This window comes from Pogona vitticeps, chromosome 4 (assembly GCF_051106095.1).
Source record: "Pogona vitticeps strain Pit_001003342236 chromosome 4, PviZW2.1, whole genome shotgun sequence".
Lineage (NCBI taxonomy): Eukaryota > Metazoa > Chordata > Lepidosauria > Squamata > Agamidae > Pogona > Pogona vitticeps.
The window spans coordinates 157,812,407-157,827,194 of record NC_135786.1 but is presented as its reverse complement, the minus strand read 5'-3'; the positions used below and the strand labels follow the sequence as shown (position 1 = coordinate 157,827,194).

The 14,788-nt window shown below is 40.9% G+C and overlaps 1 protein-coding gene across 1 annotated transcript in view; it reads left to right on the top strand.

Annotated features, from left to right (window-relative positions):
- The window catches only part of SLC22A23 (solute carrier family 22 member 23), a 117,776-nt gene extending 105,741 nt beyond the window's left edge, over positions 1–12,035 (top strand). The window contains exons 8-10 of the mRNA XM_020789843.3: positions 1,047–1,079; positions 2,289–2,412; positions 8,684–12,035. Of these exons, the coding sequence (XP_020645502.3) occupies positions 1,047–1,079; positions 2,289–2,412; positions 8,684–9,044 (518 nt within the window). The 3' untranslated portion in view covers positions 9,045–12,035. The remainder of the gene's footprint in view (positions 1–1,046; positions 1,080–2,288; positions 2,413–8,683) is intronic.
- The last annotated feature ends 2,753 nt before the right edge of the window (positions 12,036–14,788 follow it).

Sequence of the window (14,788 nt, the reverse complement as noted above, 5' to 3'; positions counted from 1 at the left end):
GAACCTTCTAGGGTAGTTTCCTGCTTCATGAAGATGTAACTTAATATGAACTCCATGTAGCACAGGAGTGAGTAACCTCTGGCCTTCCAGATGTTGCTGAGGAACAGTTCACATCATTCCTCCTAACTGCCCAGGCTAAGTGAGGCTGATGATAGCTAGGAGAAGGTGCGAGCTAAATTCTGTAGAATCTTAAGAGTTCTGTAAAAGTATTCTGTCTGCTGATGAGGTGGGCTGTTGACTGCATCGAAATTATACAGAAATGAATCAGGTCTTCAAAAATAGAAAGAGAGACATGGAGGTGATTCTCTTTATGGCAGTCAGAAGGTTGTGAGTCTTGAGACTTGGGTCAAGCAAGCATTTAAGTGGGAACATTAAAGATTCTTTCAAGGAAAAAAAAGTTAAGAGTTTCTGATTTGTGAAAAAATCTTTCAGTCACTCTCCATTTGGAGGTTTGGCAAAGAAAGCTGAGCAGTGCAAGAGGGGTTTTTTAGGTCTCAAGATCTTGCTTTCAAATAAACTTTCTCCTATTTTTTCAGCTAATGGTGAAGCACTTTTTAAAAGGGTCATTATGAATATGAAGGCCTTTGTCTAGCTCCTGCCCTGATTCTACGTAGGTCTGGAATCCTTTGCTAGTGTGCAACTGATCTTTTCTTTTAAAAAAAAAGTCCTTCCATTGGGAATCGGACGCACAATTGCATATCCTGTCAGGCAGTTGGGTGGAAAGAAAATGTTTTTTTTTTACTCTGTTGCTGTATTTTAAGAGGAAATGTGTTGCTTCAGTAAAGGAACTACATTATCTTCTAAACCGATAAGCTCCGGTGGGCGGTATCTACAACCCCACCAGTCCCGTCAGTGACCAATGACCTTGCTAGGTGGCTTGTAATCTGGCATATGTGCAGGGCATCAGATTGAGGAAAGTGACATAATATTAACTTGTTTATATTGCCATTTAATTGTCATGTTTGTGTTTTCTCATCTATTGCTTTATTGTCTCCCCCCCTCTTTTTAAAAAAATGGTTTAATCCACTTAACGGTGATACATCCAGTGATAGGAAAATACAGTCAACTTACAGACTCAGGTATGGTGTTCAGATCCTTTTTTAAAAATGTTAAACATATTTATTGGTTTGGTTTGTTCTTAATGACCCACATGATTTGTTTGACTTTGTTTTCAGTGCAGTGTGAGAGCTGTCCACTCTTAAGTACAGTGATTCTCTTAAGGAAGAATGTTCACCCGTAACCCTTATCCCATTGTCAGATCTCTCTATGACTGATGGCCTCTGCCGTCAAAGATTCCACCAGTGAAGGAAGGACCACCCAGAATGAAGAGTAGGAGACAGGTTTTGACCTCCGTGTAACACTCTTCCCAAGGGCAGCTTTTCTCTTTACCACAAAGAAATGGATAGCTTCTGTTTACTGGATGGAACGGAAGTCGATGGATGAACTGAGTTTGCCCCTGGAATGGGAAGGCAACATTTCTCTGGCTCCTGATAATCCCAGCATTGAGAATCAATCCTGATTCTAGCTGCATAGCCCCTCCCCCTTCATCTGCAACATCATGCCAGGGATTCCAATTTTTTTTTGATCACAGTAGAGTGTGACAGAATGTTTACAGCTGACTTTTATTTTAAACAATATATCTAATTTCACACTCACACCTGAGCTTGCTTTCAAATGGTCTGGAAAGAGCCATTCTGTCAGTAAAAAATGAAAATGTCACACTGACCAAATAGTATGACATAAATCTTGGTTTTCTAGTAGTTTAGCTACTGTTGCATGTGTGTGTGGTGCTCTGCACTAGAAGGGGAAGCTTCATTCCCCTAGCCCTCTTTCAATGAAAACTGTAAAATGAAGTAAGATCAACTGGGAGCCTTCCAACAAAAACAACATTTTCTAGATGGTGCTTTTCCTCAGTATGCCTAGTATTTAGTTCTAGGCATATGTGCTACTGCAATTAACAAAAACATGACTTGTACTATACCTACCTCTATGCATTGAGTCATACAAGTAGTTTTGCCTTTTTTCTTCTTTTTCACTATTCCATATTTATAGTACAAAAGGTCAGTGTAAGAGAAGTTAACAAGTTAGCATAGGTGTAAGTCATGCAACAGCAGATGCTTCTGCTGATTCCTTAACTTGCAGCAGTTCACCAAGTCAGCAGTTCATCGATTGAAATTTCTATAAATTGTGTTATGCCTACAAGCATAACTGATAGAATTTGGGTCATAGTTGTATAAAAAGTTAGTAGTACAGTGGAAATGAACAATTTCTTTGTATGTCATTAATAGGTATGAGTGAGACCGTAAAGGACAAATTCTCCACTGCATTCTCCATCGTGGGTATGTTTTCATCACACGCAGTTGGAAGCCTGAGTGTTTTCTTCTGTGCAGAAATCACACCAACAGTAATAAGGTATGGCAATGAACGCCCACCCTGGGGAGCAAAGCGTTCTGAAGTCTCATATTTCCATGCAAAGCGATCCAATGGTACTAGAAAACTCTGGTCATCAACTAGTTTTGGGGATGGCCACTTTGGGCCAAATTAGATAATATGTTGATCAAGTGATTGGCACCAAAGGTTGCTTCCATCGGGGGGGGGGCAATAATGCTTGGATGAATAGACATGATTTTTATCAGGACTTACAACATGGGAGGAAAATGTGTATCTCTCCCACTACCCCTCTCCTTTTGTTTGTATGGAGGTGGGTAGCCCCCGCCCCCGGCACTACATCCCAATGGGGTTGTGCTATTGCAAGCTGTTCCAGTTGTAATGCAAAAGGTTGGCTTGGTCATGAATAGGTAATCAAGATCTCTTTGCTTCAGAAAATATATATAGCTATGAGTCACCATAGCTGCTGGCCTTTTTTGGACTTTCCTTCTAGGTGTAGCTGTGGGACCTGTTACGAGGAGTGCCTGCACTTCCAGATTTACCTCAGCACTGCTGGAGGACTGTGTTACTCTGAGTAGTGTTGACAGCCCAAAGTCAGTCAGGTGGACTCAGCATTTGAGTGAAGATTTAAACCTCATCTGGATAAGTTCTTCTTATCCAATCCAGTTGGCTATTTTTGAGGAGTCGTAACTATGCGTCCTTTCTTAAGGAGATCTCTACATCAATGTTTAACAGAGTTTGGAAAAGTTTGTTTGTATGCATGTTAAGACTTTGGTTAAAGAGAGCTGGGAGTACATGAAAAGGAGAAACAGAGAGACAGCATAGAGCTACCCGTTCAAGATTTTTTCTTCTTCGCAGCACAGGGGACAAAGGGTCCATCTCAGAGTCAACAAACTAGTTCCAGCAGTTTTGATTTCCATCGTGAACAGCTTTTTCATAAAGCTCACTGGGCTTTCATGGTCAGAGCTGGTCCAGCTAGGCAGAGTAAAGCAACTGCCTGTAGCAGTAGAGGCTGTGGCAACGTTCTAGCAGTTTCTCCAGAGAATTCCAACCTTTCCCTCCTGGCCCAACTTTTCATGTCTGTCCTCAGCTGGCCTGCTACCCCCAGGTTTGGTGGAAGACATCGTTGTATCAGGAATGTTAAATGAAAGGGTTCCGTGGCTAGTACAATCATTGTCTACACCAGTGGTTCCCAACCTTGGGTTCCTTAGATGTTCTTGGACTAAAATTCCCAGAAACCTTCACCACTAGCTATGTTGACATGATTTCTGGGAGCTGTAGTCCACGAACATATGGGGACCTAAGATTGGGAACCACTGGTCTAGACATAGAATGGCAAAGGGGCCACTATCTCATCTTTTGCCTCAGGCCTTGTTCCTTGCCCACTGAAGTAGCTCTCCTCAAGCAACTATGATTGTGGCAAAATGGAGAGGGAACAGGGAAGTTTAGGTGAGGAAGGAGATGGCAGAGGCTGTAATAATCCTTGCTGACCCAAAGGTTCCAGAGCTTCAACCCTTCAAGTCTTTCACCCCCTGTAACAGTTCCATGCAACTGCTTTGAACATCAGAGAATGATGTCCTGTGGAAAAACTGTTTTAATTCTTCTTCCCTATTAAGTGCCCTGACTAGAAGTCAATTTAAATCAGCATTTGAGGGAGCATCAGGTTGCAGAAAAATGAGTTAAATACTGTACTCTGTGGAGAGACAGAAAGTGTTCAGTGTCCTCCTCGCAGCAGCTACATGGAGCTGCTAATTGGTTGCTGTTGCTGTTTCAAAAGGTAGGGAGCTAAGCTAATACTTCATTGTCTTTACTTATTGTTGGCCAGAATCCTGATGCTTATGTATCCCAGCATAATTGCAGCAGCATAAACCGTAGCAGTAAATTGCTGTGTCTTGGCACACAATGCAGAATACAAATGGTGACTCCTTAACCAGCAGCAATTCACTCTTGTGATTTGTGCCATTGAACTTAAGTTAGTATATATAAACAGTAGAATCGGGCCAACATTTATTTATTTATAGATTTTTCCACATTACTCCTTTATAATCAGATACTATCTGGCCAGCATATTATGAAAACTATAAAAATAAAATAGGAACAGTAAAGCTAAATGGATGTATAAAAACCATAAAGTCAGCAAACAAAAGATATTAAAATCTAAAATTAGTTTCCTTTGAATTCAATTTATTATGGCAAATTCATCCACAAAATGTCTAAACAGAAACATGCTTTGAAAATCACATACAGTCTATATCAGTTTTCTTTAGGAAGATGTTCCAAAGTGATAAGGTTAAGGTTGAGGCATAAAATTAGTCATACATTTAAGAATGTCAGAAGCTGAGGTGAAATTATTTTAAAACCTACCAGCATTCAGTCTTTCAAAACAAAGTCCGTTATAAGATGGAGGATATTGTTGAGAATTTTGATTATAACGTGTATTCTCGTAATATCAACAGAGTAAGGAGATATTGGTTAGCAGAGATGCTTATGACACTATAACACTGAGAGAGTAAAACCAACAACGTAGTCTATTTACATATATAGATAGAGAACGGACATTCCTCTGGCAGCATAACATGACATGAAGCAACACACACCATAAGAAACAGTGATCTGACTTACAGCAGATAAAGACGTTCATTTTACACATGACTTATATACAGTTCTGTGACCAATCAGAAAACACATAACTTCATTTTCTGTTACACAAAGTTTCATCATGTACCACAGCTGTACAACATTAAGTCTTAATCCTTGATGCCCACACCTGAATAGAATCAGTACAGTGACTCAGGTAAAATCAGTCATTTTACATTTAACTATACAACATTAATATTTAATACATTTTCATATCAAAATCTCAACAGATACTTAGCAATACTACATGCAAGAAGGATCATGAAATTGTTGTAGATCGTAAGCTGAAAATGAGCCAGCAGTGGGGATGTGGCTGCAAAAAAAGAAAAATGCTATTTTAGGCTACAGAGGTATATAGTCTTCAAATCCCGTGAAGTACTAGTTCTTCTATTTGGCACTGGTTAGTTCTGGACGTCACACTTTAAGAAGGATGCAGCCATACTGGAACAAATTCAGAGGAGGACAACAAGGATGGTCGGGGACTGGAAACTGAGCTATGTGAGGAAAGACTGGAAAAACTTGGCATGCTTAGTCTTGAGAAAAGGAAACTGAGAGAAGATGCAATGGCAGTTTTCAAATACTTGAAAGATAGTCATACAAAGGAGGGGCAGGATCCTTGATCATCTCAAAGAGTAAGACATGTAATAATATTCTCAATTAACAGCAAGCAAGATTTGGGCTGAATATCAGGAAAAATGCCCTAATTGTTAGAGCAGTATGACGATGGAATCAAAGCAACAGCAAATAAGTACAAAAAAATATAAAAAGCAATCAGGAGTATTATTTGGTATTTACATGCACTTTGACACAAGGCAAAGTCTGATTGATAACGAGTCCAGATTGATACAGATTCAGTGCTCAGACAGCAACATGTATGGGAGCTGTTGAGAGGAAGCTTTTGATATAAAACAGCTTGTTGGGATCTTTAGCATGCTGATCTCTTCGTTCTGGCCACCTCCTCTGATCTCATGCTGCCAAGTGCCTAGGCATCAGTGAATTCTAATGCCTTATGCCAAGGAGTTCATTATCAAGCTGTTTCCATACACTTCAACAAACTGAAACTCCTAATCCTCCTGCAGTAATTGACGGAACAAGTGAGCAAATGAGTGTGTTCACCTCTGAAGAACAGAAAGGGATTCTTTTTTTTTCCACATCGAGGTAGCTGTGGAAGAGTTGAAGAAAGAGTAGAGTTGAGGGACATTCACCAACTGGCTAAGAAGTTGGCCTTGTGCATTTCTGAACCATTTGCAAGCCGTGTGTGTGTTTAGTCGTTTAGTCGTGTCCGACTCTTCGTGACCCCATGGACCAGAGCACGCCAGGCCCTCCTGTCTTCTACTGCCTCCCGGAGTTGTGTCAGGTTCATGTTGGTTGCTTCGCAGACACTGTCCAGCCATCTCATCCTCGGTCGTCCCCTTCTCCTCTTGCCATCACACTTTCCCAACATCAGGGTCTTTTCCAGGGAGTCTTTTCTTCTCATTAGATGGCCAAAGTACTGGAGCCTCAGCTTCAGGATCTGTCCTTCCAGTGAGCACTCAGGATTGATTTCGTTCAGAATGGATAGGTTTGTTCTCCTTGCAGTCCAGGGGATTCTCAAGAGCCTCCTCCAGCACCACAATTCAAAGGCATCAATTCTTCGGCGGTCTGCTTTCTTTATGGTCCAGCTCTCACTTCCATACATCACGACAGGAAAAACCATAGCTTTGACTATTCGGACTTTTGTTGGCAATGGCTTGTAAACCCACTTTGTAAACCTGCAGAAGAGTAACAGCAATGAACAAAAACTGTCCTGTGCTTTTTTGGGGGGGGGGGAGTTGTCACATGATCAGTTAGTTGCTTTGGGTAACAAATTTCACTTAAACTGCTGGCTTGTTATGTGGGCGAGGGAGTGAATAAGAAATATTAAATATAGCAAAAAGACAGTCCCAGAGTAATAACCAAAGAGTGCCGTCCTGAAGCTTTGCTTCTCTCACAATCTGCCTCTTTTACATCATGGCCTTTTGCAACCTAAGTAGATCTCATCTGAGCTCCAATGGTGGTTTTCTTGAAATACCTCTTCCATTGTGTATCTGCAGAATTTTAGTTAACGAACTGAAACTGCTGTACAGATGATCAGCTAATGATGTTTTTAATTGGATGCTTGCTCAGGATTTGTTAAAAGAAGCAAAATCCAAAATGATAGAAAGGACAAATGATGGTATATAAACCATTACTTTAGATTTCCCACCACCCCAACATTTGTAGTCCTGTACTATTGTTAAATGGTTATGTAGCTTGACTGTGTCCACTAAATAAATCTGAGGGAAGCCTGCCCCTTAGTGGCAACACAAAATTATTTCACAAGTTAACGTCTCTAATCAGTATTAGTAAATCCACAAAGATTTACTATTGAAAGAGACAGGTAGGCCATATCATTATCATCAGAGCTGTTGTTGTATTTTTATAGATTAGCAGTTACTTGTGCTCAGTACTTGCATGAGCTATTCTAGCAAATGTTTTCCTCTTTTAAATGACTGACACTATCATGCAATAGACACTATCATGCAATAGCATCCTTGAGTTCCTTTTAAGGAGAAAGGCAGAGTAAAAATGTTTTGAATGAATGAATGAATAATATTCTGTGAATGAGTGCTTCTTGAAGCAGACTCTTAAGCATAACACTCTGAGTCAAGAAACTTCTCTCTGCTTACTATACTAGCTGGGACTGGGGTATATAAGTAATTTTCATCTGTTCATAATATACAACTATTTGGATTTCTGTGGGTGCTTTATTCTTCTGATTTCTTTCCATTTGTGTATAAAATATGGATATCATTTGGTCCATTTTGATGAGCAGGTTATAACTCTGAATAGGATATTTATTTCTTTGTTCATTTCATTTCTAGGCTGCCTTTCTCCTAGTAAGGGTATTCAAGACAGCCCACAATGATTAAAATAAGTCAATACTAAAAAGCACCATAAATTACAAGGTTAAAAAACAATCAAACATATGATAATAGTTAAAAAGCAAGTAATTAATTGTATAATAGTAATCAAAAAGCATTTTAAAACTTTAAAAAGAGACTAAAAAAGCAAAAACTCAACTTCAGTTTTTAAAAGCCTGGTCTAGGAAGCAGGTCTTTAGATATTGACAAAAGGATAAAAAAGACAAGACAAATTAAGGTCTAAATAATCTAAACTGGAGCATGGAAAAGTTATTTTTGGGAGTACAGTTTTCAGATCCCTCACACAGTTGTGATGTTCTGGGAATTGTGGCCCCCAAAATTAACTTTTCCACTAAAATGGACTCCTTCTGAAATCTGCTTTTCTTAGAATCATAGAATGATGGAATTGGAAGGCCATGGAGTCCAACTCCCTGCTTAGCGCAGGAATCCAAATCAAAGCAGATCTGACGGATGGCTGTCTAATTTTCTCTTAAATGCCTCCTGCACTGAACCATTCATCACTTTGTGAGGTAATTGGTTCCATTGTCATACTTCTTTGCATTAGAAGAATAGCATATAAGTAATACATATCAGAGGAGGATGTCATTGTGGAGGACAGTATCCTGCCTGCCGCTGCCCCTTTGACTCTGTTCTGTACATTGTACCATTATATTACTGATTACACGCAGAATGAATTGATTTTGATGGTTATTAAGGATGTGCTTATTTCCTCTCAGGGGCGGAGGGCTTGGCCTTGTCCAGGCGAGCGCCGGCTTTGGGATGCTAACAGCACCCATCATGGAGCTCCACAACCAGAAAGGCTACTTCCTCCATCACGTGATCTTTGCCTGTTGCACCCTCATTTGTATCATCTGCATCCTTCTCTTGCCGGAGAGCAAAAACCAGAACCTGCCTGAGAACATTCCAGATGGGGAACATTACACCCGGCAGCCCCTCCTGCCCCACAAGAAGGGGGAGCAACCCCTGCTGCTGACGAATTCCGAACTCAAGGATTACTCTGGCCTCCATGACTCAGCAGCTGCCGTGAATGATGGGGCGACAGAGAGTGTGACTGCCAATGGGATGAAGGCAATGTAACCCGCAGGAAGGGGCACTGAGGTGCAGGAGCACTTTCTGCAGGAAGTTTACAGACCTGTGCAAGAAGAGGTGGTGGCCCATGGGGAATTGGACTCTGCTGCTAAAGCCACTTCTTGTAGGAATCATTGATTGGGGTACCAATTGCTTTGGAAATGATTATTGGGGGAAGATGCATCTTCAGAGCAAACTGGCTAGAGATAAACACCCATCAGAACATTTTCTTCCAGCCATGAAATGTTTCTATTTATTTTGATGATTTTTTTTTTGGTCTTTGTTTCCATTAAGCACTTTATTCTCTTTTTCCTCTGGTTGACCATGAACATGAAATTATGTTGTTTTCCAGAAGAGCAGCCATTCCAAGATAGAAAATCCTGGGGTTTCACTTTGTTTATTGTTTTGTTTTTTCTCGTCTCTTATGTTTTTGTTGAAGGGATGAAGTATCTCTTGCTGTGACAATGAATTCATTGACTACTAATTTTTAGATCCAGTCTCTTCCCCCCCCCCCAATCTTTCCAGATCATCTGACTCTTGATCTTTCCTGCTCCCACCCCACCCCAAGATTTATCTACTGTATTAGTTTGTATACATTTGATCTGACTTAAAAGTCCAGCAGGATTCTAGGTAGCAGAAGTAGAGTTTGGCTTGTGAGCCTAGGTGTATTTTTAACAAACAAAAAACACTTTTCTAAATTTTAAAAGTAGAGGAATCCATATATGACTTGCTGTTTAAAGGTGAAAACAAACCACTACATAAGCAGACTAATTGTTTTTTAATGGAGATCAGGAATATAGATTTGAATGAGAAATATGTCTCTTTAGAGAATGTTGGGGATGAATTCTAGAGAATGTCTTGAGAATGTTTATTAATAATAATAAGTAATTTCAAAAGAAATATGGCCAGATAATAAGGCTCTACTATTAGTGGGTTTTAATCTATCAGGAAGCTTTGAAATGATTAGCTAGGTTTTTTTCAAGAGAACATCTCCAGGTTGGGAGTGGAAAATGACAGCTAGAAGAGTCTAGGACTCCTTAAATGCTTATTTCCGAAGCAGCCAGGTTGAATTTCTGTCTATCCCAGCAGTGGTTCAGGAGTGCACTCACACTCCCCAAGGCTGTTTGAGTCTAATGGGAGAATAGAAATAAACTTTGTAAATAAGCCATCTTAATTGGTTACTGCTTCAGATTAGAGGAAGAGGAGTGAGGGAAAACAGGAGTAAGCCATCAAAAGGGTTCTTTGGATGTATAAGTAATGGCTGATGTTCTCTCCATGCGAGACAAAAAAAAATAAATAAAAGCCAGCCAAGGTTGCCATATTATCAGCTGGCTGCTATCTTCAACATGAAAATGTAAGAAGAAATGGCCACCATAAGTGCACCAAAATAAAATCCTAAGTGCTCTTGTAGGGTTTCTCATTCGCTTACCCCACCCCCATAAATGAAATCAGCCAGTCCCATAGGATGACCCGGTTGAAAACAAGATCCACCCTGATCCAAAATGCATCTGGAAGTACGATCCATTGAAATTCAACAGGGCTTACTTCTGTATTAAATGGGACATCTCTTCTTTTCTCTTCCTCTATGAGCTGGTGATAAATGGTGCCAGCAATTCATTCTTACGCAAACATAAGGATACATAATAAATGTAAGGATAACGGTTTCTTAGGCAAGAGCCATGCAGAGCCAGCTTCATGCAAGGAAGTTCTGGACTGGTGGCAATTTTGCGTAGCGTTTACTGTCTCCTTCCTTCTCCATTCTGCTCAAATCATGCATTTGTGATTGATTGCCCAGTGGTCCATCCATTGTTAGAAGTGAATGCCGCAGCCTAATGTGCAGTGATGTGTCGAGCCATCCATTTGACAGTCACTTTGTTTGGTGTCCCTCCTGCATTCATGGGCAAAGGGGGAAAAGATTGTTCCTTCACTTTCCCTTCCGGCCACGTTCCTTCTTTGCTCTGAATATTGTCTGTTGACTAGATCTGTGTTTCTCTTCCCTTCCTTGGCCAGGCTGCCCTGAGCCTAAAAACCATGGCAGCTTGTCATGTTGCAAAAAAAGGCTCAGCCACCAGTACTGGCTAGCTAATTGTGGGAGAGGAGAGGGCGCAAAAGGAGCCTGCGGAAGAGGCGAGAGAGTTGATGTACTTGAGAAGAAGAATATGTTGTTTTAAAGCTGCTAACCTTCATGCAGAGGATGAGACATTGGGGGAAATGTTTCTCAAGCTCTGTGACAGAAAAAAAAAAGAAACACCGGATTGTTCCATGGTAAATTCTTGTGTTGTCTTCTCCCCACAGTGGCACTGCTGGGTGTGCCTCAGTGGGACCGGGTGAAAAAGTGCGAGCCCCATCTTTCTTAATGCTCTCTAGGAAACTGGCTCTAGCAAGCAAAATGGCCACCTCGCCTCCTTTCTTCTTTAACATCCGGACTATTTACACTTGCATTGAGGTTAGGGGAGGCCTTTTGAATTGTGCAGTATTCATGTGCCAAATTGTGTGATACCTTTTGCCTTTTATATAAAGGCATATGCTTGTTACAAGCGACTTAGCAGGAATGACAGGTTTTTTGGTAAAATAAATGAAGGGTAAAATGGACTTGTTGTCTAAATGGAGCGAGGCCTTGAACAGCATTAAAGAGGGAGGGAGGGAGAATTGGTTGTTGACAAGCAAATGCTCTGAGTTAACACACAGCACTTTTGCAGTCCGTTTATGGAAAAGCTTTTTAATTTCCCACCTCTGTGCATATATTCTTATAGCTCCAGTCATATTGATCCCTGCCCCCAGAAGCGTATGAAGTTTATTGCCTTTTAACACTTTTTAAAGACCCTGTTGTGCTCATTTTGATCATCGGCTCTGCTTTTCTCATTTTCTGTTCCATTGTGATGCTCCTTAGCTTTACAACTATGAAATGCAATAGGGAGAGAACTGTATTAATCTGTTTAAAAAAGAATGTGACAGGAGCACTTGGTGATTATTTTAAAAAATACAATTTTTATGAAATCAGTTCTTTTGGTTTTATTTTGGTCTGAAATCTCAGCTTTTGAATTGGTATTTTACAGTTTGTTCCCAGGTCATCTGATGGTCTCTGGTTTCAGAAGCTATTCCCTCAGTATTTTGGCTGAAGCGATTAAAAGGCCAAAATATTCAGAATGTGTCTAATAATGTGGGTTGCATAACTGATCAAGGCAGCTTTTGGTGATGAGACAAGACAAAGACTAAATTATCAAGCCTAACTGTCCTTGGCTGCTCTTCTGAAGACTAGTTGTGTCTCATAGTCTGCCAGATACCTGACCGCTTTCCAGATCAGAGCTTGGAAAACCTTTCACAATCCCAAACAATAACTTTTCCAAGTTGTTCCAGATAGAATCCCTCCTGGTACTACCAAGTAAAAGGCATTCTGCAGATAGGTTATCTTTTCCTTCTTTGTAAAGAAAAAAAAAGGAAAAGACAGAACAAAGTTACAAATGGGCAATAACGTCTGGACCCCCTTTGAGGCAGGATAAATGCACCATAAAAGCTTTATTTGCCAGTATTCCTGGTTCTGAAGTCCCACACAGACAGAGGGAAAAACCAGGTTTCTTGAATAGCCAACAGGCCACAAGCTCTGCCTTTTCGGCTGTGTTCAAATTAATGGGTTTTGAGTTGTTATAATCTTGATGTAGGGTCTCCCATGGCCACTTCTGTTGCATGAACAGGGAGAGTGCTATGACATTTTTAGATTTTCATTTCCTGCTAGGCTTGCTTGTTGGCCTGGGTGCTTCATGGTGCATCTGCTATGGGTCCTTGCCTGTCAATTACTTTGGTTAGATTGGCATCTGTGACCAGATTCTAGATGTCATTGGACTGCAGTTCTCATCAGCCCTGGCCAACATGGTCAGGGATGAAGGATGCTAGGAGCCATCGCTGAACATATGGATGGCCATAGTTGCCCACTTCTGAATTGGATCTTCTGTCTAACCTCTCTCATGCAGTCTGTATGTGTAGCTGGCATCTCCTCTGCCTGGATACACAAATGGTTTGGGCACTTAGCCAAAGGGCATCAAATGTGACCAACCCACACTCAAGGAATCACAGAGGACCTGTTTGCAGCCCACTTTGCAGTGAGTTTTTTATTGTGCATTTGCAACATTGAACAAGAAAAACAAGAGGCAAAGATGGGGGTGTTAAGGTTTATTTGTTTTTGCTAGTATGCAGAATGTTCTGAGCTTTGGAAAGCTGTCTGGGGAAGCTAGGAATTGTAGGCCAACAAAAGTAACTTCAGAACTTTGGGTACGTCACAGGTCTGCAATAGAGGCACAGTTAATGTGTGCTTATTAATTTTGTTACTGTCTTTGATAACCAAGATCTGCTGTTCTTTTGTTGTGTTGTTTGCCTCTTTATGGCAAAAGGAGACAGACGTGTAATCATAGGCAACAATCCCTTTTAGCCATACTTTTAGCTGACTTTGAAAAAAAAACTGTAAGTAATAAAGGACGGGGAATTTTGGCCCTCTGGATGTTTGGGACTATAAATCTCATTATCACTGATCTTGGTGGCCAGAGCTTCTGGGTACTGAGGAAACCCAAAACAACCTGATGGCCAAAAGTTCATCAATCCTACCTCAATTATTTGATGGTACTTTTTTTTTAACCTAAAAAGGGGCTACTCAAAAGAAAACCTTTACCCATTGAGGAATTAACGTCTATTGGTCACTCTCTTCAGGGGGGGCAGGTCTGCCAGTATGTATTTGTAAGTAGCCCCTCTTGTATTTATCAGGGTCCCAATAACACCCAAAGCCATATTGGCAGAGGTGGCCATGGCTTGCAGGTACAAAGTGTTGGTTGCTTGAGGGCAGGCTGTTAATTGGCTTTGACCAGAAATGTAGTGCCTTTTTTGTTACTGGCACTAAACAATAAACAAGTCTTCAGTACTAGAGGAAAGTACAGACCAGTTACGACACTTCATCCCAAGCTGCAGCCATGGGTATCTTGATATGAAAAGCTACAGGGAAGGATCTGCATCCTTGTGGTTGTGTTGGGAATTGGGAACAATTTTTTTCTGGATGATAACTTCCAAACTCTCCTGGCCTGTGACCCTGTGGGCTGAGGGATTCTGGGAATTGCAATCCAGGAAAGCAGCTTTTACAAGCTCTTCATCATATACTCCTGTCAGCCCCTGGTATTGCACAAGAAACCATCCAAAACCATGAAATGCCAATTCAGCCTCTAAATGTGCAACTAGAGGACCAACTGAAAACGCTGGCTACAATAGATTGGGGATGAGTTGAGTTCTTGCTCATTGCTAGATATGTTGCTAGATGGCATATACTATTTGGAAACAATGTAGGAAACATGGGTGTAGAACAGGGGTCTCAAACTGTGGCCCTCCAGATGTTCTTGGACTTCAACTCCCAGAAATCCTGGCCAGCAGAGGTGGTGCTGAAGGCTTCTGGGAGCTGTAGGCTAAGAACATCTGGAGGGCCACAGTTTGAGACCCCTGGTGTAGAACCAAGCCAGACCATTATTCTAAGAGAAGGAAATACACGCCCCCTTGAAGTTCATCCCAGTAGGGAAAGAATTCAGTGATTTACGATTTGCCCAGACATGGGATGTGGAACACCTGGCCCTCCAAATATTGCTCAACTGGAATTCTTGCCAGTATGGTCAGTAGTGAAGGATCATGGCAGTTCTAGTTGCAACATCATGTGGAGGATCACAAATTTCTATTTTTTTTAAAAAAATTTTTGCTAACTTTGTTTTCTGTAAGCCAAGATCAAC